At 44.0% G+C, this 26,518-nt stretch overlaps 1 protein-coding gene across 3 annotated transcripts in view; it reads left to right on the top strand.

Moving 5' to 3' along the window:
- Window positions 1–26,518, top strand: part of LDLRAD3 (low density lipoprotein receptor class A domain containing 3) — an 852,030-nt gene that overhangs the window by 143,834 nt on the left and 681,678 nt on the right. For all 3 annotated transcript variants that reach the window (XM_007521826.3, XM_060176608.1, XM_060176607.1), the window contains one exon: window positions 12,419–12,544. In XM_007521826.3, coding sequence (XP_007521888.1) covers window positions 12,419–12,544 — 126 coding nt within the window. The remainder of the gene's footprint in view (window positions 1–12,418; window positions 12,545–26,518) is intronic.

The raw sequence follows: 26,518 nt of genomic DNA, 5'->3' as shown, positions 1-26,518 counted from the left end.
GCCACAGTCCTATGAGGAAAGGGAGGCACAGTCAGGTGAAATGACTTGCCACAAACTATGTAGTCCAGTGAGCAAATGGTGCAGACAGCATTTGAACCTAGGCAGACTGGTATGTAACCCAGCACTCTTTCTTTTGAAAGACTCTATTTATTGGCTAGAGATAGACAGAAAGTAATAGGGAAGAGAAAGAGAGACAGAGACAGAAAATGAGAACTGCAGCACTGCATCATAGCTCCTGAAGCTTTTCCCCTGCAGATGGGAACCAGTGTCCTGGAACCTGTGTCCTTGTGTAAGTAACCCTGTGCTTTGAACAACTGTAGCATACAGTATGGGATGGCAAGTGTTTTTGTTGCTTATATAGGACAACCGCTCATATCTCATTGCAGTTGCCTATCCTTCCTTCCTTCCTTCCTTCCTTCCTTCCTTCCTTCCTTCCTTCCTATTTTTTAATTTTATTTTTATTTATTTATTTGTTGGATAGAAATAGCCAGAAATTAAGGAGAGGGGTAGAGAGAGAGAAAGACAGGCACCTGCAGCCCTGCTTCACCACTTGCAAAGCTTTCCCCCTGCAGGTGGGGACCAGAGGCTCCCCACCTGGGCCCTTGTGCATAGTAACATGTGCACTCAACCAGGTGTGCCACCTGACCCCTCTAGTTATTTATTTATTTATTTTTATGTCTTGGCCAGATGTCCAATAGCTGGGAGTTGTTGCTAGCACAAACCAGATTCAATTTTTTTTTTTGCAGCCTCTATCCTTGGTTGTTTTACGTATGTCATGAAAGTCTGAGAATCAACATTAATGAAGTGCCTAACTGAAAGAATAAGAGCTTAGACAGTCAAAGCGTCACATTGGTTTCCACCTCATTTTTTCTTAGGAGCAGCCACGTGTGTGAGAAAGTATTTTGTAGACTTGAGAAATATGCTAGAGAGGGAAGATGCCCTTAGTCCTAAATTCTCTTAACCCCAAGGCTCCTTTTCTAGCTATAAAAGAGATGTTTAGAGAGATTTTTTTCTGTCAAACACCTAGCAAAGCTATTTCAACTTGGTGCCTTCTTTCCATATTTATATTTCAGTTAGTTTGTTCCTCCTGTGCTCTCCTCTCTCCAGATTGTATCTCCGCAACACCAGTATGTACTTTTAGGAAGATATAACACACTGCAATATCTAATTAGTAAACCCTCGAGTCCGCTCCAGTCTTCATGCAGAGTTGAACTGCTGGAACAGTCCAAGGTCTTTTTGGGTGGTTGTTCAAGTAGTAAGGGACTTGCAAAGGCCTGAACTTCAGGTAGGGATCTGGCTTCCTAAATCTACATTTGGAGACTTAAAGAAAGACCTGCCTGGGTTTGTTTCTATTTCCTTTTCTCCCCTCTCCCAGACTAAAATTTTTAGAGACCCCCAAGCATATTGGTTTTTATAAGTCTTGCTACTTTTGTAAGGTCTTGTATGCTTTCTTTCCATCACCATGAAGTCATTTCGGACTTTTAAAAGGAGACACTTCCTTTTTAAAAAAGCCAGTTTGACTTTTTACAAAATGAATCAGGGTACTGGATACAACAGTAATGTCAGATTCCTTACTTTTTGCACTTTTTTTTTTTTTTTTTTTTTTGGTCAGTGAGGGCCAGATGTGAACAGTTATGTTGGGGGTGGAGTGAGCATGTTGATTCAAAGTATGTGAATTTTTAACTTTTCCTAATTTATACTTTAGCACTTAAAATTCTCACATCTTTGGTGTTAATGGATTGCAGCTGGCTCATAGCAAATTTCTTAGGAGAAATCAGATTTATTTTTTAGTTAAAGAGATGATGCCAAGGACTTTATAGTGCTATGAGAAGCCTGTTCACACAGACGCCCACCAGCCTTTCCCCTTCCATGTCACTCCTGCCTTTAGTCCTTTGCACATGCTGTTCCATCCATGGCAGAGCTAACTCCTATAGACCTGTTGTCTTCACAGTTATGACACCAATACAGCCCATGATTTAATGCTCACAGAGTGAATAGCTAACTGAGGAAGATCTCATGACATTGCTTTTCACTGGAGCTATGTGAAAGGAGTGTTCCCAGAGGCTGCTCTCAATGTGGTTTCTCCTGGTTGATATTTGGTGTCCTCTAGCTCCCCCAATGGAGCACCTGTGGCACTGCATGCTGAGGCTCTTACTGTCCGGGTTCTCTTGTCAATTAGGGAGGACTATTAAATTGCACACAACTGAACTCAGACTCAGTGTCTGACACCTAATAGGAGCTCAGGAGTGTTTTGTTATTTTACAAGAAGGGAAAATAATAAAAATGACCTCTTTAATCCTGTTTTGTGTTGTTTTCACACAGATCCTTAGAAAGTGGACAAGACTGTTCAAGAGCCCCCCACCCCCACCCCCAGCAGAATGATCACTGAGGCTCAGGGCCAGCACAATGAATCTGCCATTCCCAGTGGGCCATTTTTTTCCATCCTTCCTTCCTTCCTTCCTTCTTTTTATTTGATAAGACAGAATGTGAGAGGGGCAAGGAAGGGAGAGAGAGATGCCTGTAAACCTGCTTCACCACTTATGAAGCTCCCCCCCCCCCTTGTGAGTGGGAAGTAAGGGCATGAACCCAGGTCCCTGTGCATGGTAATGTGTGTACTCAACCAGGTGTGCTGGCTAAGAGTCTTACAATTCACACCAGCAAGATAGCTCACTTGGAAAGGCATATCTGCCTTGCTATGTGTGTGAACCATAGATAGACAGATACGTAGACAGACAGACAGACAGACAGATAGATAGATAGGACAAAGAAGAAGAAAAGACACCACAGCACTGGTTTTCTATCAAATCAGTGAGCTCTGCAGTTACCTGAGTAAGTTTCTTACTGGTAAGGAGTGAACGTCTAAGACATGGAGAAAGATAGCCTCAATCTTTCACAATGGTGCTTCTAAGACTTCTCTTCACATTATTAAATCCAGTCCCCACCATAGTGGGGGAAGCTTCAGTGCTGTGGTGTCTTTTCTTCTTCTTTGTGTTATCTATCTACGTATCTATCTACGTATCTATCTGTCTATCTATCTATCTATCTCTGTATCTATCTGAAAAAAAAATGACTTGGAAATGTAGATGACCAAAACGAAAACAGAAAAAAGTTTCAAACTCCTAAGAATCTGATTTTTGCTAGGAGAGCCACCATATGAATATAAACTCAGAGCTTTTGTATTTTGTTGTTGTGTGTGTATATAAAAGAGGGATAAGGAAGAACTCACTGAAGTGAGGAAAGACCATGGAAAGCTTGTGGTTTCCTTGTGGAAAGGAACTTGACCAGAGAAGGTGATGATCAGTCAGAGAAAGTTCAACCTCAGCCCTATAGCCAGAATTCTGGAGTGGGCCCTATCTTGTACACTAACAATAGGAAAAAAGGATGAATGAAGCCACTTTCTTTAGAATCTTTCCAAGTTGGATGTTCATACATTCCGTGTTCTCTGGACTTCCCCATGAGCTTAATAAAGCTGCATATTTCCCTGAGGCAGAGGCCCAGGAGCCTGAATTTTTCACAAGACTCCCTGCCTGGGGCTTCTGCTGCTGGTGGATCAGTGACCCTTGTTGGTGAAACACTGACTTAAGAGGATTGGAAATTCTAGGGAGAGACTGGCTGTTGGATCAGTCCTTAGAGGGGGAATGTGTCCTTTGTTGGGGCTCTCAGTCCTAGAGGGGAAGGGCAGCCTGGGAAAGTCAACTCAAGGAGTGGCTTCTGGAAAGGGGGACACTTTGCATGAGGTGACTGGTGTGGTCACCAGGGCAACCCCATTCTAGTGGTGATTGATGTCCTGCAGCCAGAACCAGCTTAAACAGATAAAAAGAAGAGTAATGGTTTCCTTGACCAGATAGGAATGTCTCCTAGTCTGCAAAGTAATGAAATACACAGACAGAAAACAATAAGGGACAAAGATAGATGGGGGGGGGGGGAGATAAGGCACTGGCAGCAACGAAGGGCCAGTGATCCTGGGCGCTCTCAGCCTGTGCACTTGGGAGAATGTCCTTGCCACAGGGGAGAATGGATTTTGGACCATCCTAGGCTGGATGGAGGCTTTTCCATCTGTGGTTCCTCAGGGAAGAGGTAGTTGATGATCAGAATGATGAATAACGTTCATATCTTTTAGGCTAGTGGCAATACCTTAAAGAGGTACTGTGCATGTGGGTGAAATTGCTCAGAAAACTGAGAGATTTTACACGTGTACCAACAACTGTATTTACTGTCAACTGCAAAAAAAATATATAAAAGAAAAAGAAATAAATTGCATTTGTGTCAGGGTTTGTATTGTTTGTTGAAAATTACCCCCCCCCCCCATATCTGTTACCAGTGAGACTTATGGGCATTAGTCCCAGTAAAATTACTCTTAATTTTGAAATGTGGTGCCTTTTTTTTTTGGCCAAGGTTTCACAGCTAGGTGTTCTAAGCAGATTTTCTTTCTTTTTTCCTTTAATGTCAGAGAAGAAGAGATAGCGGGGGGGGGGGATGGGAGGTTGGAGGAGATACAGCCCCACTTGGCCATTTGTGAAGCTTCCCCTGGCACCACACATAGTGCCCCCATATGGCCGCAGGAACTCAAAGCCAGATCCTAGAGCACAGCAAAGTGTGCGTTCTACTGGCAAGCTATCTCCCAGCCCTCGCAGTTCTTCTTCTTCTAGCGTTTGCCCTTCTTCTGTAGCCAGTCAACAGCATCAGGTTGAGCCTGATGTAAAGTTTCGAGACCTCCTTTGAATCTGGAGAGGTGGCAGTCGTTGACTATGTGGGTCATAGTCTGTCTGGAGCCGCAGGGGCAGTTCGGGTCGTCTCTGGCTCCCCAGCGATGGAACCTAGCGGCGCACCGGCCATGGCCTGTTCGATAGCGATTGAGGAGGGCCCAATCATAACGTGCTAGGTCAAAACCGGGTTGACGCTTGCAGGGGTCTGTGATGAGGTGATAGCTATTAACATCACGCTTATTTTACTTTGTCACCAGGGTAATTGCTAATGCTTGGCGCTTGCACAGACTCTACTTCTGGCTGCTGGTTTTTCTGATTAATTAATTAACTTATTTCGCCTCCAGGGTTATCGCTGGGGCTCTGTGCCTGCACTATGAATCCACTGATCTTGGCGGCCATTTTTTCCATTTTCGTTGTTGTTATTGTTGTTGGATAGGACAGAGAGAAATGGAGAGAGGAGGGGAAGATAGAGAGGAGGACCGAAAGATAGACACTTGCAGACCTGCTTCACCACTTGCGAAGCGACCCCCACCCCTTGCAGGTAGGGAGCCCAGCCCTTGAACTGGGATCCTCACGCTGGTCCTTGCGCTTCATACTGTGTGAGCTTAACCTGATGCATTGCCACCTGACCCTCTAATTTTATTTATTTACTATTGGATAGAAGCAGAAAGAAACTGAGAGTGGTGGGGGAGATAGAGAGGATGAGAGACAGAGAGACACCTAAGCAGTGCTTCACCACTTGTCAAGCCTCGCCTCTGCAGCCGTGGGGACCAGAGGCTTGAACCTAGTTCCTTGTATACTGTAATGTGTGCGCTTAACCAGGTGCACCACTGCCTGCCCCCCGGCTGCATTTTGTTTTGTTTTCTCTCCTAGACAGAGGGTGAGAGACAGAAAGAGAAGGAGGGACCCCACTACATTGCTTGTGAGGCTTTTCCCCCAGCCCCACAGGCATTCCTATGTGATGACTGCGTTCCCGGAAGTGGGCCCTTGTGCATGGTAGTCTGTGTGCTCTGCAGTAGAAGTGAGCCACCTGCCAGACCCCAGCATCACTTTTATTAACAAATGGATGTATTACCAGGTGGTGACTTCAACTTCGCATGTATGGATGTGAAATTATATGCCCTGAAACCTTACAATTTTGTCAAATTCTGTGAAATCACTAATAGTAAAAGGAGAGGGAATATGAAATGTTGCAATGTGTCACTATGTGACAAGCCCGTTTTGGAATTGCATGTGTTTTAGGAGTACATTTAAGCAAAACTGTATGCTTGTGTTTTTGTTTATTTGTTCAGACAGTAGTGATTTAGTAACCCTTGTACCTGCTCTTTTCTGAGCATTGAAGGTACAGCAGCAGACAAGATCTTGGTCCTTAAATACTTGCAACTCTGGAGTTCCCCAAAGTTGTGACTGAAAAAACTCATGCTTTCCAGCTCCAGACCCAGCTGCATTTATATTTATTTATTTTCCCTCTTGTTGCCCTTGTTGTTTTTTATTGTTATTGTTATTATTATTGCTGTTGTTGTTAATGCCATCGTTGTTGGATAGGACAGAGAGAAATGGAGAGAGGAGGGGGAGACAGAGAGGGGGAGAGAAAGACAGACACCTGCAGACCTGCTTCACCACCTGTGAAGCGACTCCCCCTGCAGGTGGGGAGCCGGGGGCTCGAACCGGGATCTTTACTCCTGGTCCTTGCACTTCACCTCACGTGCACTTAACCCTCTGCGCTACCATCGGACTCCCTCCCAGCTGCATTTAAACCAAACTTCAGGAAATTGTTTACCAAAGTGGCTACAGTTGGCCAGAGTTTCCCAGGCAGTGGCAGATTGAGGTCATTTTTATATTCTCCTTTGTGTGTGCATCTGCCATTTGAGTTTGTCACAGAGAACCATCCATGACTTGAGTGTTTAACAACGGCAACGGGGGTTTTGCAGCTGCGCTCCAGGCTCCTGCTTCTGGTTCTTTGGGCCATCAGGCAGGCTCAGGAGTCGGGGCAGAAGTCAGAAGGGAGCATGGATGGAGGTGGCAACTGTTGCTCAGGTGACCAAGTGGCAAAAGTCTGGAAAAGTACCACTGAGTGTCCCACAGCTTTGGTTGGAGCCTTTTCTGCAGTCTCGGAGATGCTCAGTTGAGTCCATTACTGTTGTGACTGAGCAGAGAGGCTCTGGCTTTGCAGCCCTGTCCAGCCTGTCTGTGTGATTGCTGTGTGGGGAGAGCCTGGCCCGGTGGTCCTCGAGAGCAGACCACACACAACATCCATCCTCCTCCAAGACCCTGGGCAGCCTTGAGTTCTTCGTGGGTAGATTGTGAGCTACCTGCCTTCTGCCCAGTAAAGAGGGTTTCCAACCAAGACTTGAGGAACTTTGACATGTGGACCATAAGAACACTTGGTCTCAGGACCCCTTTTGTGCTGGGGTCTTTTAAAAAAATGTAAAAAAAATTTATTTATTTTCTCTTTTGTTGCTCTTGTTGTTTTTTCATTGTTGTGGTAGTTATTATTGTCGTTGTTATTGATGTCGCCGTTGTTAGACAGATAGGACAGAAAGAAATGGAGAGAGATGGGGAAGACAGAGATGGGGAGAGAAAGATAGACACCTGCAGACCTGCTTTACCGCCTGTGAAGCAATTCCTCTGCAGGTGGGGAGCTGGGGGCTCGAACCGGGGGCTCGAACCGGGATCCTTACACCGGTCCTTGTGCTTTGTGCCACGTGCGCTTAACCCGACTCCCTATGCTGGGGTCTCTCCTGGATCCAGTCCTTGATATAGCATTTGGCTCAGCATGATCCTCTCTAAAAAACAGTAAACACTTGACCTTTGAACCATGCAGGAACTGAGTCTTCTACCACCACCAGTAAGCACCCCCCGCCCCATGCCAACAACACTTAAAAATCCACATGTAACTTTTAAAAAAAAAATTATTTATTTATTTCCTTTTGCTGCTCTTGTTATTTTATTGTTATAATTATTATTGTTGTTGTCGTCATTGACAGAGAGAAATAGAGAGAGAAGGGGAAGACAGAGGGGGAGAGAAAGACAGACACCTGCAGACCTGCTTCACCACCTGTGAAGCGACACCCCTGCAGGTGGGGAGCTGGGGGCTCAAACCAGGATCCTGATGCCTGTCCTTGCGCTTTGCGCCACGTGCGCTTAACCCGCTGCGCTACTGCCTGACTCCCCACATGTAACTTTTGACTGCCCCAAAACTTAATTACAGCTGTTAACTGAGAGGCTTACATAACATAATAGTTGCCATGTAATCTGCACATCAAGTATATTCTGTACTGTATTCTTACAGTAAAGTAAGTTAGAGAAAAGAAAAATTGAAGAAATCAATGAGGAAAAAAATTTTCTGTATTTCTCCATATACTTTTGACTGCTAGGGTTATCGCTGGGGCTCAGTGCCAGCACATAAATCCATTGCTTCTGGTGGCCATTTTTTTTGTCTTTTTTTTTCCTGTTTTTTTTTTTTTTAATTTGATAGGACAGAGAGAAGTTGAGAGGGGAGGGTGAAATAGAGAGGGAGAGAGAAAGACAGACACCTGCAGACTTGCTGCACTGCTCATGAAGTGCCCCCTCCTTGGAATTGGAGAGCTGGGACTCAAACCTGGGTCCTTGAACGTGGTAACATGTGCTTAACTGAATGCTCCACTACCTGATCCCCCCCTTAGGGTTTTTTTAAAAATAAATTTATTGTTGATGATTTAATATTGGTTTATGAGATTACAAGGTCTGTGAGGTATAGTGCCACACCCTGTGTAAATGATAACACCCATCCCCCAAAGTTCCTGCACTGCCTGTCTCCCCCTGCCCCCTTCCTTCTCATGGTCACCATTGTTCTCCAAGAGTCTGAGAGACAGTTTTGTCCATACAGGCTTCTTTGTCTCTTTACAAGAAAATCCACAGATTTTCAAATCCCATGCATTTGAAACGCATGTTCCTTAAGGGTCAAGTATTTTATTTGGTGTCATTTTGCCATAGCAGTGAGAAAGGGCAGTCTCAGCTAGCGCTGAATAAAACGACACTGGAGACATCCAGGGAGTGGCTTTGCTTATCCACACTTGCTGGCGTTGTTTCCTGGAACCTGTTGGTGTTGAGTGAAAACTTAGTTGAAAGATTCTAGTCTGAGGGCAAGAGCACCTGAGACCAGCCTGATCCTTAATAGCTATGTGATAGTGGATAGTCCTGAATTATTTCCTTGGGCTTCAGTTTTCTCTTTGGTGGATATGAGAATTACATAACAATTGAATAACCGGTGTGAATCACCTGTTGTGTCCCAGGTGTTTCCTTCCCCTCCTTCACTGCCTGTGAAGCAACTCCTCTACAGGTGGCTGAAAAGCATTAAGATATAAAGCAGAACAAGAAAGCTGGATATGGGCAGAGAATAACTCCCAAATATGGGGGAAATATATAACTATATAAATACCATTATCTATAAACCCTATCAATCTGACCTAGAACCCATGTCTATCCATACTTGGCACAGGAGCCTATGCAGCCTCTGCATCCTTGCTGATCTGAACTCGTATTCCATGGTCATAGCTTGGACCATTATAGGCTGCACTCATTTCAGGACCAATCTTCCACGAGTGGCAGAGTATGTTGACCCAGCCTCCCTTAGGAGACTGGGGCAGTTTCTACAGTTACTGTTCTACGTTGAGGGCAAGGTCCTGTAGAGACCCACAAGAGAGTTTATGATGTTGTTCCTGATGGAGATGACCAGTGATGGTGAAGAGAAGGATCTGTTAGAGGATTAGGCCTATCTAATCTGTGTGGGAATCCCAGGACTCCCTGACTAGAACCCCAGATGTTGGGGTGGTCTGCTAGTGATCCAAAAGGCCATCATTAAAGTGTGCCTGTCTCTTGCCCTTATCCAGCTTTTGTAGTCCTTACTTTATCTGACAGTGCTAGGCTTAAAGTGATCCAGTGAAGTAAAGTAGAAAGTAGGTGAGGAGGGTATCTAGGTCTAAGTAGAAATTATTTGTTTAAGTACTTTATGGTGTCTTCTTTAGGTCTTTCTACTTGCTTGTTGCACTTATTGAGTCACTGTAGACTATTGCTCAGTTTTACTTTCAGGTATATATTTTTCCCTAACTTATGCATACTACAACTTATTATTATTATTGGTCTATGAAACTCAGATCTGTTACAGCTCTGTGCTAAGCAAAGACTTGAATCAAGAAGTCAGTTCAACCCCAGGGGAAGCCCTGGTCCTTGTCTTAACACCAAGGAAAGCTGCCATTGTGAAGAGCTCATGGGGCAAGCCCTGAAGAAGCATTAAGTCAGGGTCTCTCTGTCCACTGTTGTCAGAGCCATTTCATACATGAACACTGGGCTTCTCACCTTCTGCTGGGATGCTACCCCTTCATAGCAATGGGGGCAAGGAGGGCACAGTCCCGTCTCTGTCCAGGATCCCCGAGCCTCTACAACTAGCTGTGCATTTGGGGGAGCCTCCAGCTGTAGCTGCCAGCAGCCAAAGCCTCTTTGAGCTTCTCTCAGGTGCTATGCTGGGCCCTGTGATGGGCTGCATTGGTGGCCTTAGCTAGTGGCTGTAAATTATAGCAGGGCAGCCTCCCTCTGACAAGGCAGCAGCTGAGCTGACTAGCCAGTGAGCCTCATTAGTAATTCCTGGAGAGAATACAGGGTCAGGACCCAGGAGTGGTTAATTGAAGTAGCCAATCCATTTAAAATCTTTCATATTCTCACATTTTTTCCTCCTTGTCTTATAAAGTCTAGTCCTTTAAAGTTGGAGTAGGCCTTGGAAATATCTCAGGGGATAGGAGAACAGAGCAGTCAAAGATCGAGTTTTTAAATTGATTTAAAAATTCAGGTGTGTGTGTGTTCATGTGTGTCAGTGGTTGAACATGCATGTTCCCATATACAAGGACCTAGGTTCAAGTCAGTGGTCTTCCCTTGCAGGAGCTTCACGAACAATAAAGCAGTGCTGTAGGTCTCTCTCTCATCTACCTCTTCCCTTTCAGTATCAGTCCTATCTAATAAAAAAGAAAGAGTGAGAGAGAGAAAGAGAGAAAGAAAGAAAGAAAAAGAAAGTAAGAAACAAAGAAAGAGGAAAGGGAGCAATGGATTTGTTGTGCAGGCACCAAGCCCTAGCAGTAAAAAAAATTAATTCTGTGATCCCGGTACTGCTGCTGCTGCTGGTGGTGATGAAAGCAGATAAGCCCTTAGTGTTAACTGGGCCCTAGCTGTATGTCGTAGTCTATACTAGACATTGCAAATTGACCATCTCATTGAGTTCTCCTGAGAGCCCAAGGAGGCAAGTCTTTCTGGCTCAGTGATATATAGACACATGCCCAAGTCATAAACTATAAAGCTGTGACTCAAGGACATTCTTCCCACCCCCCAAAGTTTTGTGTACAGTCCCCTGACCCCAGCACCAGTACAGAAGATCCAGCTTGAAGCAAAGCCATACGGGTTTGTTTTTAAACACAAGCACTTCTTCAACCTTAAAACCCTATTGGTTGCGGATCAACTGCTGCCAAAGATGGCGTGTCCACGATGGCAGAAACATGGACATAATTAACTGCCTGTTTGTTCCAGAGTAATTGCCCTTCCTTCTTGAGGGCTACAGGTCTCGCTTGTAAGACAGGAGATGAAAGGGAAGCCAGGTGGGACATGCTACCTGGGATGCAGCAGCTGAACCGGGCTCACATGTTGTGATCACGAGTCAGCGTTGCCAGGCCTGTTAATGAGGAAGTCCATCACCCCACAGGGCTGTTTGGTTGGAAGGACTCTCAATCATGCCTGGAGTTATAGCAGGCTTTGTTAAAACAGTTTGTACAGCAGAAGTGGAAGAAATATTTCTCTGTCCTGGCTTCTGTTGTTGTGGCAGGGAGGCAATGCAGTTGAGTTGGTTGAGAGCCTGACTTCTAGAAGCCTGAATGCAGAGGGAGGTAGGGGACCCATCAAGGTGTCAGATCTTCTAACAGTTGACTTTGCACAAGGCCCTTTACCTCTCTGGAGTAGGGATAAGATCCATGCCCATTTTTTAAATAATTTAATTTATTTATAAAGTAAAAAATATGACAAAACACAGAATAAGAGTGGTACAGTTCTATACAATTTCCACCACCAGAGTTCTGTATCCCATCCTTTTCCTTGAAAGCTTTCCTATTCTTTATCTCCCTGGGAGCATGGACCCAGGATGGGAGGTCTGGCTTCTATAATTGCTTCTCCACTGGACATGGGCATTGACAGGTCAATCCATACTCTCAGACCTATCTTTCCTTAATAGGTGGTCAGGGCTCTGGGGAGGTGGGATTCCAGGACATATTGGTGAGGTCATCTGTCCAGGGAAGTCAGGTTGGCATCATGGTAGCATCTGTAACTTGGGGTCTGAAAAATCACTGAAATATAAAGAAAAACAAATTGTTTAATAATCTGGAATCTAAACCATGCCTATTTTTGTTGGGGTGGGGTGGGGTGTCTAAGATCACCCCCAGGCTTGTTATTTTGCTTTGAGAGTTCATAAAACTCAGAAATTTATTACAGCAAAAAGATATTAAAAACAAAGACCATATTGGGAAAGGCTGAGTGGGTGGAAGTCTAGAGGAACCTGAGTTCAAGCTTTCTAGAGTCCTCTCCTGTGGGATCAGACGGAATGCCCTTATTTCTCCTCCAGCAAACAGAGTCAGCAGGGCAGGTCTGGAGAGCTTTGCAGAACTTAACCTCCTGATGCCTCACTGTTTTCTGTCTTCCAGCCAAAGCTAAATCAAAATGTGGCCCAACGTTCTTCCCCTGTGCCAGTGGTATCCACTGCATAATTGGCCGCTTCCGGTGTAATGGATTTGAGGACTGTCCCGATGGCAGCGATGAGGAAAACTGCAGTAAGTGCGTGCGTGCGTGCGTGTATCTGGTGGGGGCTCCCCATTGCCGTCTTTATTCATTCCTCTCTCATCTGAGAGCATCTCACAACCTTTGATCCGGCATTTTCTGTTACTACTCAGATTCTGCTCTTTCTTATAGATGGAGGCAAAAGCCCAGCTACCATTTACTGGGACCTTGAAAGTGCCCTGGGGTGAGGGTATACTTTGTGTTCACTCTGAAACTGCAGCTGTATCCCCACTAACAGAAGGGAGAGCAGTGGAAGTGTAGAGAGGCAGAGGAACTCATCTTGGGACACACAGCTGTTCATAGGTAACAAAAACCAATTCTCGGTTTAGTCAGACCCTCTTCATCAACTTATCACCCCATATTTATGTGCTAGCTTGTGTTTCTTCTTAATACACTTTATTTTAAAAATATGTATTATGTACATACCATTAGAATAAATTTTTCTCAAAAATCCAGACGGTATAGATGAAGAAAAGTTCTCCTTTACTTGTGGCCACCACGGTCCTTCCTTTTACTTACTGTATAATTTTCCATGGTAGAACACACAAGCACATATAGATAGCCTCCAGTTCTCCCTGTACCACTAGACAAACTCAGCACTGAACATCACCATTCCTTGGCCAGGGTACATTCGGTCTCTTCCTTGCCAGCATCTTTGTGACTAAAACCACTTCACTCATAGTTGCTTTGGTGACTTCTCTGCCTTTGGTCGTTTATGCTCTCCCAGCAAATTGTTTTGTGTCTGCACCTGGTCACCAGACACTGTTTCTCTTTTACCCTTAGGTGTGTTTAGACTGCCAGAGTCTTTGTGAATATAATTGACTTCATGCATAGATTTTTTTTCCAATCCATGCATAGATTTTTTTCCTTGCTTGTGTATTTTAACTTTGTGCTAGTTCTCTGTTTCTCTCTCCATATATATTTGTCTATATACATAGATACACATGTATATATCTTCATATGTAAATGTATGTCATATAAGCACACAAACCTGTTCTATTGTCTCTAATGTGGATATGCCCTCTTACTTTAGTTAACAACGTATCATGTCTAATTTAAGGTGATCCAACATAATGCCTGACTTAATGAGAGGACATTTTCTCTGTTATTAATTTTTCCAAAAACAAGTTTTTACTGTCAATCTGTTCCTTTGATAGACTTTTCTTTTCCCTGTTGGTTTTAAGCCCCTAGAAGGATAATGACAGTTCCCTGTGTATTTTCTCTCTTTCCAGAGAGCAGTTCATGCCGTAGTCTTCCAATAGGGAGAGTTTATAACTTTCCCATGTGCCTTCTCCTGTTGCCTTATTTCATCTTCTGGGTCTCGGATGTCAGCAGTACAGCATAGTTGCCTGGCACCTGAATGGTCAGTGGGTGGTGGCAAAGCCCACCTTAGCTGGGAGGTTGCGTAGCAGTTATAGGGTAGAGTCTGAATGGACCAGAAAGTCTGGCCTCAGATCTGTGCTCTGCCCTAAGGAAGGATGAGGGGGACATACCACTAGCTCATTGATACCCTTGTCTCTAATATGGAGATTCTCAAAGCCCACTTCTCAGGGTGAGACTTAGATAAAATACTTTAGATTGTTTAAAATGATTAAGAGTGACTGGCATGGAGTAACTGACTAAAAATACATTGTCATGACAGGGGATATATATATAGCTTAGTGCTAGAGTGGGTGCTCTGTATGCACTCCCTTGTGCAACCCACAGACTCCACCCCCAAATACTCACATACAGATATAGTGACTTTAAACAAAAGCATAGGGCGAAATGCAAGGACCAGCGTAGGGGATCCTGTTCACGCCCCCAGCTCCCCACCTTACAGCCGGTGAAGCTGGCCTGTAGGTGTCTTATCTTTCTCTCCCCCTCCTCTCTTGATTTCTTTCTATCCTATCCAGCAACAGCGACAGCAGTGACAGGAATGACAGTGACAGCAACAATGATGGACCCCAAGGGCAATAAAAGGGAGAAAGTAGCCTCCAGGAACAGTGGAGTCATAGTGTAGGCACCAAGTCCCAGCGATAACCCTGGAGGCAAAAAAAAAGAGAGAGAGAGTGGTAAATGGGTACATAGTGGGTTAAGTGCAGGACTTAAGCCCCAAATTAAGTGTGTGAGACCCAGTTCCATCCCTGACACTGAATATATGCCGAAAAGGAGCAGTTTTCTGCTTTATCTTTTTGCCTCCGTTAAATAAACTTATCTTCAAAATTAAAAATTCTGTTCCATATAAGATGTGGCAAAGGAGATGACTTCCTAGCATGAGAACATGCTTTCAGACATCTATCAAGGGAAGGTGAGAAGTCATACCTATGTGTCAGCTTATACTGTGAACCATCCACCCGCCCATAAAGTAGAGGGGAGGGGAGGAGGGAAAGAAAACAAGATAAAAATTACATTAAAACACAAAAGCAAGTTTTGTTTTGACAAAGTTTACTATAACCTAATCTGATCCATAAAAGGAAAAAAAAAAGACTAATTGAAAAAATGAATACATGAACCTCCTAAGCTTAGAGTACCAGAAGGCAAGTTCTGATGCCCAGTAGTGTGTGTATTTTAAGTGTTTTAAGTGATTGTGTCATCCCGTGGGCACCATGCCATAATTAAAGGCCTGTACAGTCTAGATGTTTGGATATTGGCCTTCAGTGGTCTGAATCAGTAAATGATATCCATTCCAAATAAGGTCAGTGGGGATTAAGCCAGCATTTTCCTCTGGCATATCTACCATTTGAAAATAGAGACTCTTACTCGCTATTTTGAAAACCAGTAAATAAAAGAAAGAAGTCAAAACATTTGTCTCCCCTTGTCTATGTCACTTTTGCTGCAGAGAAATTAAACAGCTGACTTGGGAAAGTTCTCACTTACTAAAGAACACAGCCAATAGAAGAATGAGAGAATTGAGGGCCTTTATTTTATAACCCTTAATAAAGAAATGACTGCTACAAACCATTAGATGAAAAATTGATGGGGAGCTTTATAATGGATGGATCAGGTTGAAAACTCCTGAAACCAGCAGTCAGTCTTCTCACAGACAGCTTTGAATCAATATTGCACCACTTCAAGTAGAATAGAGAAAGCGTACCACTATTTAGAGCTCTTTATGTCAGTGTTGTATTATATAGTACAGCTACATACATTAGAACCCCAAAAGACACTGCGTTATTTTTTTTTAATTTATTTTTACAATTTCAGGAAATTTTAATCCCAAAGTATAAAAGCCTTACATTTACTGACATGTTGTGGCTGGTCTTCATGCTGGCTGCACCAAGTGTCCTGTTACCATTTTCCTTCTGTCTGAAGAACTTCCTTTATCAGTTTTTGTTCATGCGGGGTCTGTTGGTTCAGTCTGTTATTCTCCCTTCATCTGAGAATGTCTTTATTTCACCTTCAGTCCTGAAGGCAATTTCTACTGCATCTAGAATCCTGAGTTGACAGTTCTTTTCTTTTACCATTTGAAAAATGTTGTGCCACTTTCTCCTGCCGTCTGTGGTTACTGGTGACAAATTCGCAGTCATTCAAATTGTTTCCCCATAAAGTATGCACTATTTTTCTCAAGCTGCTTTGAAGGCTTAAACTTTTTTTCCCCCCTTTAGCTTCCAGTAGTTAATATCATAGTGGATTCCTTTGAATTTATGCTGCTTTAAGATTCTGTTGGGATCAATAGGTTCTCACCTTTTGCCATATTTTCAGCTGTCATTTCTTTAAATGTGTTTTAAGTTCTGCACTCTTTGTCCTTTTCCTGTGGGATACTGATAGCAACCTTGGATCTTTTGGTATTATCCCACAGATGCCTGAGGCTGTGTTCATTTATTCAATCTTTTTTCTTTTTCAGATTAGACTATTTCTAGTAATCTTTTCGTTAAGTTTAACTTTTCCCACAGTCATTTTCCATCTGCTTTCCAGCCCATGTTTTTATGGTTCCCTGTGTTTAAATTATTATATTATTGAGGTCAAAAAATTTCCTTCTGGCCTTTCATTGTATCATCTCTTTTCACTGAGACTTTATTTTTTAGAGTTTTGTGATTGCTTAGAGTAATGTATAAGCAACATTAAAAGTCTTCATCATATAGTTCAACCTCTGTGTTACCTTGGTGTTGGCATCCGTTGACAATTTTCCCCCCAGGTGAGTTGAAATTTTCCTGACTTTTCATGTGAAAGTATTTTGGAGGTATAGTTTGGTTATTTGTTATATAAGATTCTTTGGCATTGTTTAAATCCTATGGAGAGCGAGCAAACAACTCTATTGAATCAGACCACAAGTTCCTACCACCCCTCTGTGGTCTCTGGCTACAAACATTTTCAGACTTTGTTTTACCGTGCTGTCTGAATCTGCCCTGCACATGTACCTTCTTATGGTTAGGACCTCGGTGGCGGTTTGTCTCCTTATTACGTCTTTGGTGTGATGACTAGCACCGTAGCCAGGCACATACAACTGGAGAATCAGCCTAAGGATTCATGCAACTTTCGGAGTTGCTTTCCTAACTTCTTTCCTCTCAGCTCTCTGATACTCTCTAGCTTCCTGGGACTCTGAGAAGAGTAGGGGAAGGAAACTTGGCACCATTTCAGTTAGAGTTTGAATTTTGATCTTCTTCCCCGGTGGGCATGCTCCAGTGTACTTTTCAGAATGTGAAAAGAGCTGCAATATGTATTCCATCCATTTTTTTAAAAGATGTTTGTAATAGGAGAGCCAGAATGGGGTGTGATTTACTGCATCTAACCCAGAATTAGAACCACCCACAAGCCAGTTTTAGCATCATGAGAAAAGAGATGTCCGGATGCTATCAGCCTTCTGACGTGACCTAACAGGAACAGGCATCACCACCACATGGGTATTTCTGCCAAAAAACATTAAGCATGAGCCTAATTAAACCTCTTAATGTGATTTCATTCCTTTGGGGGGCTCAAGCGGAATATCATCAGCCAGGTTGCTTAAACAACAGAAACTTCTTTCTCATAGTTCTAGCAGCCCAGGGTGCCAATGCAGTCGGGTTCTTTTTGACTATGTTTTCACATGACCTTTTGTGGAGGTACACACACACATAGAGTAAACCTTTGACTCCCCCTCATTTGATAAAGACTCTGTTTCCATCATGAAGACACCACCCTCGTGACTTCCTAGCACCCTGACCACGTCCCAAAGACCCCATCTCCTAATGCTGTCCCATCAGCTTAGGGCTTCAATAAACAGATTGAAGGCGGGAGGAATGTAGAACATGCAGATCACAATGCTCAATATCACAGGGAATTCAGGGCCTGAGGAACATGTCAGTGACCTTCATGAGTAGACTAACTCACTGGGTGCCGGGATAGCCTGAGGGTACTTCTTCCTGAGCTAGTGCTCTCTGGGTTGGAGAGAACTCAACTAGAGCCGATCTAGGCTGCTGCGTGGGAGAGGGATCAGGAACTAACTTCGTAGGAGATACACTCTGGAACTCTCGGAGCCGGAAAGCAATTTCCAAATGTCTTTAATCAGAAGAGCAGCTGTTTTTATACTCTCCAAGTAGGGTGGAAGTAGGATGTGATATAGAGAGAGTGGAGAGAAAAGTGACTGGTGAAAATCAGAGTGTGACAAGGAGGGGGCGGAGCAGGCGAGAATCCTATCACTGAACCACCAATGCCCTGGAGGGAGTGTGGTGCTTTATGTAAATGTAAAAGTGATTTATGTAAATAGACCAAAGCTTTGAATGGGATTAAATCTATCCCTATATAGGCATATGGTTAAGCAGAAGCCAGGGGGAGCTGGCATACTATCCAACAACTGGGTGAGAGTTCTTTTTTAAATTTTATTTTATTTACATTATTATTTATTATTTATTATTGGACAGAGACAGAGATAAATTGAGAGGGGAGCAGGAGATAGAAAGGGGATGAGGCAGAAAGACACCTACAGCCTTGCTTCACCACTCTTGAAGCTTTTCCCCTGCAGGTGGGGACCAGGGGCTTGAACCTGGGTCTGTGTGCACTGTAATGTGTGCACTTGACCAGGTACACCACCGCCTGGCCCTGGTGAGGGAAATTCTTTAGGATCAGTATCACCCGCTAGTAATCCCAAATTTTAAAAATAGAGGAAACAGAGACCTGAAGACTAAAACAATTAAGATAAATCAAATAAATGCAATGTGAAGACTTTCTTTCAGCCCTGATGCAAGCCATTCATTCATAAATAATTTTGATGTATTTCACCAAAGCAAAGGACTCTGGGGAAGAAGAGGGAGAGGTCTTAAGGGACTTAAAGGGGGGAGGTTGTGGTTCTTTGGGATCCTGGTACATGAAGGTGGAAAGGGACCTAAGTTGGGGATGAGAACATTTTGCAGACAACTATCACTGGGAGATGAGGAAAAATAGTACCCATGTGTCAACAACTGTACTGTAAACTATTAACCTCGCCCAACTTCTTCTTCTAGTGTTTGCCCTTCTTCTGTAGCCAGTCAACAGCGTCAGGTTGAGCCTGATGTCTGCTTGTTGCTGGCTTTGAAAGTGACTGGGATCCATGTGGATTCAGTCGGCTAGGAAGGATCGTCAGTTTCCCAATAAATGGGTACTCACGGGATGCACCATGAGAAGGTCGATCCAATGCATCCCAACCTCGCCCAACGAAATAATATTAATAATTTGGTGTTAACTGGAGAAGGATTTAAATTGTAGATGTGTCTTTGCTGATACCAAGGCATTGTTATTAATTTGTTAAGTGAGGATGGTATCTCTTCATTACTTTTCAAAACCCTTATCTTTTAGAAATGTGTGCTGGAGTATGAAAAGAAGGCATCACGTGGTACCTGAGATGTGCTTCAAGCCTGAGCGGTCACGTGAAGGGCGGGGTAGAGTGGAGGTAAAATTGTCAGAGTTGATAGTATTAAAGCCAGGTGGTTGGAATGTGGAGGTTTACTGTGCTGGGCTCTATTTTGGCAACTAGTTGAAACTTTCTGTAATAGAGATGTAAAAAAACAAACAACAATAATAAAAATAAGTGAAAGGCAAGGGAGTAGTTTGACTTTGATAAATAATGGGAGTGTCATTCATAAGGAGCTCTGTTTCTATAGATGTATGTTTTTCCAACTTTCACATTCTTATACTTGGGAGTGAGGAAAAACAAGGAACAGTATCTCTCTCTCTCTCTCTCTCTCTCTCTCAATTGCCACCAGGGTAATATCCAGGACTCAAGTACCTACATGACAAATCCACCACTCCTGCCAGCCATTTTTCTCTCTCCTCTCCTCTCCTCTCCTCTCCTCTCCTCTCCTCTCCTCTCCTCTCCTCTCCTCTCCTCTCCTCTCCTCTCCTCTCCTCTCCTCTCCCCTACCCTACCCTACCCTACCCTACCCTACCCTCCCCATCTCTCCTCCCCTCCCTTCCCCTCCTCCTCTCCTCTTCTCTCCCCTCCCCACCTCTCCCCTCCCTTTTCCTCTTCTCTTTTTAGTAGAGACAGAGATAAATTGAGGAGGGGAGAGATAGAAAAGAAGAAAGAAGCTGCTGCAGCACTGCTTCACTGCTCATGAAATCTCTACCCATCCCCACGCCCTCAAACCAGGGGCTTGAACTCGGGTCCTTGTGCACTTTGCCTGCTGTGCCACTGCCTGGCCCCCAAAATAGCATTTTCTTTTAGAATATGATTGTGCTGAGAACTTCCCTACTCATTTTTCTTCCTTTCTCCTTTTCGTTGTGTTTGGCTACCCCTTTCTCCTTCACGCTCAGATATCCGTGGCTGGAGGTGAAAAGTCCTGGGTGGGCCGGCAACACAACTCTCAGCCCAACCTCATTCAGTCAGGACAAGGACTCTTGCCAAGAACAGAGATGGTAGAGGGGACTGCATGACCACGGTGGAGAATTACTTCAAGCTGAGGATCCTTAGCTACTGCTTTTCTCGGAGTTCTGCCTAGACAAACATCATTGTGTGGGACTGTATTTCTTCCACTGCTAATGAATTCTTGTTTATCCCCTGAGCATCTGAATAGCGAGGAGACTGGTGGGTTTTGTTCATGGAGTCCCTTAGTGCTGGCGTGTTCCTGTACCTCTCTGTTCATGTCAGTCAGATTAAAGTCTGCATTGCCTCTTCTTTCTCAGCTAGTCCATCAGTTGAAGCCTTTAGGAGCTAAGCCTGGTATGGAATGGTCTGGGTGAGATGGGGAGTTGCAACTGAAAAGAAGACTTTTATTCTTTAAGCTTCCATTAACAACAATGTGTCCTGACAGACTGCCTTTTGACCTGCTTCCTTAGGGAAATGTCTCTGGTTTGCTAAGATGGGCTAGGTCATCCCACCTTGGACCTTCTCCAAATTATTGTCCTTTGAAAAGAGAGGTCTGCCCTGATCAAAAATAGAACCACTCCCTCTCGCCTGCCCAGTCTTCCAATCTATCTTTTTCCTCCAGTCTGCTCCCCTCCCCCCATCCATGTGTTATCTTCCCCACTGCACTGTGATTTCCATCAGATGGTATCGTGTGACCACAACTTTATTACCAGTGCCAGGAATATCATGGCATGAGAAGTGTGTTGAATAAATCACCCTTCTCGTGCTCTCTCTTCATTGTGGATCGACTTGCCTGTCTTTGCTCTAGAATGTGAGCTCTTTTAAGAGTGCACTGTGCTCTCCTTTCATTCCTGGTGCCTAATGGAGTGCTGTCTTTAAAGTAAAGAGTCATTAGTAAGTCTGTTGGATGAATGAATCAAGCAGCTAGTCAGAAGGTTACAGGAAGATGGCAGTCAGGATATAGTCCTGCCATAAGGATGTCTTACTCCTCCTGAGGTTTCCCCAGAGAGCCTATTTAAGTCAGTGCATTCATTGTTCTTTAAGCAGCCTCCTACTTCTTTTTTTTTTTTTTGCCTCCAGGGTTATTGCTGGGGCTCAGTGCCTGTACCACAGATCCACTGCTCCTAGAGGCTATTTTTTTTCCCGTTTTTGTTGCCCTTGCTGATTTATTGTTGTGGTTATTATTATTATTATTATTGTTATCGATGTCATTGTTGTTGGATAGGACAGAGTGGGGGAAAGATAGACCTGTTTCACCACTTGTGAAGAGACCCCCTGCAGGTGGGGAGCCAGGGGCTCAAACCGGGGTTCTTATGCCAGTCCTTGCGCTTTGAGCTATGTGCACTTAACCTGCTGCACTACTGTTTGGCCTCCTGTCTTCTTTTATACTCTCTTTCTCTTCCTACAGTTTCTCTTTCAGGTGCCAGGGGAGGTGCTCTTGGAGTCAGAGACAGGACCCTCGTGTTGTGAGACCATACTCAGGGTAGGGAGTCTGAAATACACAGCTCATTACAGTGTGGGGTTGTCAGGTGGGATTGTTGTGGGAACTGCTTGTGAGAGAGGTTGTTTTTTTTTTTTTGTTGTTGTTGTTGTTTTTTAGTTCTCTGAGGATTGAGGGGAAAGGAGAAGGCTTTAGAAGGATGGGTACCTTTTGAAAACTACCAGTACATTATGTTAGACCACACTAAAAACCTAGGTGTATTTTCTCCCTAACTTCAGGCCAGACCCCATAAACCTAATACTAGTTTGGATACAACATATGATACTCAACACTTTAACAACTGGGAGAAAGTCTAAGCTCTTCAGATAAATAAAAAAGGACTACAAAAGTTGGATAAGGGCAAGAGACCTGCTCACTTAATGATGGCCTTTATAATCAATAATAGGCCACCCCATCATCTGGGGCTCTAGTCAGAGAATCCGTGGATTCCCCTATAGACAATATGGGCCAAGACCTCTGATAGATCCCCTTTTTCACCATCACTGGTCACTTCCATCAGGAACATCATTTTAAGACCTCTGAGGGACCATCCCTCACTATAAGGTAGCAATGGTAAGGACTGACCCACTTTCCAAAGGGATGCTGGGTCATCCTACTTAGCCACTGGAGAAAGACTGATCCTACAATGAGTGCAGCCTAGGAAGTTTTCCGCTGTGACCATGGACTGTGAACTCAAAGTGACAGGGACTCAGAGGTTACACAGATGTGTTGGATGTGAGTATATATGGTCCCTGGGTCAGATTGATGTGGTAAACTTCATTATATTTATATATTTTCTTCAGGTTTAAGAGATATTCTCTGCCCTAACCCAGCTTTCTAGTTCTATTCTCATCCCTGACACCATCACTGCATGTTAGCTATCAAGCTTAGACAAAAAAAAAAAAAAAAAAAAAATACTAGAGATATGGGCCACTTGAAACATACTTAAAGTGGACTTCCTAGCTTCTTTTCATCCCAAGGTCCCTAGTTTCTTCTGCTCTGTTCCTACTTTTTAGTTCCTGTTTGTTGAACACTTTGTCTTACTTTATATCTTACCACCATTCAGCCACCAAGTTGCAGATGCTACTATGATTCCATTCTGACTTCCCTGGGAGGGAGGCCTCACCAGTGTGTCCCAAAGTCTCCCCTCTCCAGAGCTCTACCCCATTAGGAAAAGACAGAAACAGGCTGGGGGTATGGAATGACCTGTCAATGCCCATGTCCAGCAGAGAAACAATTACAGAAGCCAGAACTCCCACCTTCTGCACCCTACAAAGAATTTTGATCCCTACTCCAGTGGGAGAGAAATGTTAGGGAAAGGTAACCAGAGGGCCCTGAACTCCAATTCCATCAAGACCCAGGGAAAGAAGAGGAAAAAAAGAAAGACATTTGGAAGTGGCGGTTGGTGTAGGTTTGACTTAAAGGGGAAGAGAGGGCAGGACCATGGAAGAAATGGACAAATATATAGTAGCTATAGAAATAGTAGTCAAACCACATCTGTGATCTTGGGAGGGCTACTGCAGCTTCCAATGGATGGAATGAGGACTGGGAACTCTGGAAGTGGAAATGGTGTGAAGTTATATACCGCTGCTGTCCCAGAAATTTGTAAGTCAATATTAAGTCACTAATAAGAAAAATAAAATAAAAAAGTAGCAATACAGCAGTTAAGGAGGTGGCAAAGCAGTGTTGTGCAGAGTTTGCAAATGTGAGGTGCCAGGTACATTCCCAGGCCCCAGCAATGCATATGCTGAAGCGATGTTCTGCTTTCTTCTCCCTTTGTTTTCTAATCAATTAATCAATAGGTTGTTGTTGTTTTTTAATAGGCAATGCCGTTTCATGGAAGTATCTTTGACTAAGGGCCAAGGCAGAGGCTGGGAGATAGAAAAATACAGAGCAGAAGAAGCCACTTGGAGACTGGCAAAATAGTTCACCTGGATAGTGCTCCTACTTTGCTCTCCATATGATTTAGGTTCAGGCCCAGCCCCCACTACATTAGAGGGAGTTTCGGTGTTGTTGTCTCTTTCCCTCTCTTTGTCTCTTTTTGTTTCTTTCGATCTGAAAAAGTCAGTATGGAGCAATGAAGCCTTGGTGACAACAGCAGCAAGTTGCTACGTAAATGCCGTTCACTAGGTAAATGGCACATTTCTGTGTGCTTTACATATGCAATGTCATTTTAGGTTGTAGGTGGCATTATACTTCCTTTTTTATGGATAAAAGAATGGAGACAGAGAAGGGCTAAATAATTTAAAGAAGGGCTAAATAATTATGCAATGCCAAGAACTGAACCCAGGGCCTTGCACATGTAAAAGATGTAGCACACTACTGCTCATTCCTCTCTAGCCTCCTAGCAGGGTTTTCAAAATCACATCCTCTCGAGTCCTAAGAAATTGGGAGAGGGCAAGCAGAGTTGTGGAATTGCCACCTTCGGCCAAGCCCAGAGTAGTGAGTGGCCCCCTCCCTAAAAGAGGTCTAGACCCAGAACATGGCTGCACATGGGCCCATGAGCCAGCTCTGTCTAGAGGAAGAATGCTGCAGGCAGAATCCTTCCAGGGACTCTGAAAGGAAGGCAATTACTTTCATATGACCATAGACCTTTGGTCATAGACCTTTGGTCTTTGGAGGCTGAGGAGGCAGGCCTCTTCCAGGCCACAGAATGAGCAGTCCAGACTAATCGGAAAATTTATTTGCCCAGGGGCTTGGGGCCAGGCGCCCTCCATCCTGAATGGCTCTGTATCCCTTAAAAACTAGCTCACTTGCTAGTTTCAAGGATGCCCAGTGGAGACTGTGAGGTTAGCATGCTCAGTCAGTAAATAGTAACCTCCATGGGCTGGAGGAGCAGATAGGATATGTAGGAGCCAGCAGCAAGGAGTTTCTTATTGATGTGTTTCGTCAAGAACCCTTTGAGGTGGGAGACAGGGTCGACTTTGCAGACCGTAAATGGGTTCAAGGCGACATTTCCTACGTCCTGCTGGAGATGGATTGCTTCATTTCCTGCCTTGAAGCTGGTCTGTTGCTTTTGGGTGACCGCAGTGGGCTCTGGGCCCTTTCCTTCAGATGTGGTTGAAGTCAAGCCACCAGTGTAATTAACCACTGAGCTTAACCTCAACTTATTGCTCTCCCCTACCCCCACTTCTGGCAGGGGAGGTGGGCTTCTCTTTCCTCAGTTTTGTGGGCTGGAAAACAGATCTTCATACCCAAGTGTTTCTTGTGGTTGTAATAACAGAGGAGCTTTTGAGCCTGCAGTTGAGATTTTGAAATGGGCTCTGCAGATAATTTCCTTCATCCCTGTTGAAATAAATACTGTAAAACACGGTGTTAACTCCCTAGTTATGAGTAAAACAACACATTTGCAGTGATTTGGAGTAGCCCTACAAGGAGAAAGAAAACATACATTTGTAGAATAAAGTGAGATATTGCTGAATGATGTGTAGACTTAACTTCTTAATGTACAAAACTATTTCCTGGTCGATTTTTATGAATTGTCTGTTGAACATTTACTATTTTGCGGTCCTACGCAAGCTCCATGGGATACAGAAACCTCTGAAATGTAACCCTTGCCCACTCAGAACCCGCAGGATTGTTCTGCCTCAGTCCCATGAAGCAGATTCCACTTGAACTTTTCCTGAGCCTGGCAAAGAGCTTCAGAGACCCTGGAAGAAACATAATGAAATGTGAGCTTTGGCTTAGCTTTTTGGGAGGTGGGGGTGGGGAGGAGGAATGGGACAGGGCACGATGACATCCCCCTTTTGTTCAGTGAGTCTTGAGACCCTATGCTATATTTGAATTTAAAGTTTACTTTTGTTGGTGACAGTTCTTAAGAACATGATTTTTTTTATAGTAATAGACTATAATACAGAATTACCATTAGTACTTTTTTTCCTTTTATTTTTTTTATTTTTATTTTTTTTTTATTAAAGAAAGGATTAATTAACAAAACCATAGGGTAGGAGGGGTACAACTCCACACAATTCCCACCGCCCAATCTCCATATCCCACCCCCTCCCCCGATAGCTTTCCCATTCTCTATCCCTCTGGGAGCATGGACCCAGGGTCATTGAGGGTTGCAGAAGGTAGAAGGTCTGGCTTCTGTAATTGCTTCCTCGATGAACATGGGCGTTGACTGGTCGGTCCATACTCCCAGTCTGCCTCTCTCTTTCCCTAGTAGGATGGGTCTCTGGGGAAGCTGAGCTCCAGGACACATTGGTGGTGTCTTCAATCCAGGGAAGTCTGGCCGGTATCCTGATGACACCTGGATATATCCTAAGGAACCCAACACATCCATCCAAAAAGATCTGTGTACACATATGTTCTTGGCAGCACAATTTGTAATAGCCAAAACCTGGAAGCAACCCAGGTGTCCAACAACAGATGAGTGGCTGAGCAAGTTTTTTTTTTTCCTTTTTAAGCTTTTTGGTCTTTCTGAAATTATCATATAGATTGCTCAACTTTTAGAAGACTTAAATTTGCCTTTTATAGCTTTTCTGTCCCCACGCAGAGCATCAGCTTTGATTTTTTGGTTTGGTTTTGTTTTGCTTCATGGCAGTTTGCTTTCAGGGTGTCAGCAGCGCCCCTTCACCCTTCTTACTGGTTGTATCCTTGGGAATTTGAACGGGACGCTGGTTGGAAGTGACAGATAATGGAGACTCAGTTCATGCTGGAGGAGGTTAAAGCTTGAGGGCCCTTTAGTGAGGAAAACAACTACACATAAAGGGCACACACATTCCCATGTGTATCTGGATGACTCAGAGG

The sequence above is a fragment of the Erinaceus europaeus genome, chromosome 17 (assembly GCF_950295315.1).
Source record: "Erinaceus europaeus chromosome 17, mEriEur2.1, whole genome shotgun sequence".
In the NCBI taxonomy this organism is placed as follows: Eukaryota; Metazoa; Chordata; class Mammalia; order Eulipotyphla; family Erinaceidae; genus Erinaceus; species Erinaceus europaeus.
Note: the sequence above shows the minus strand (reverse complement) of the source record. Positions and strands in the feature narration are given on the sequence as shown.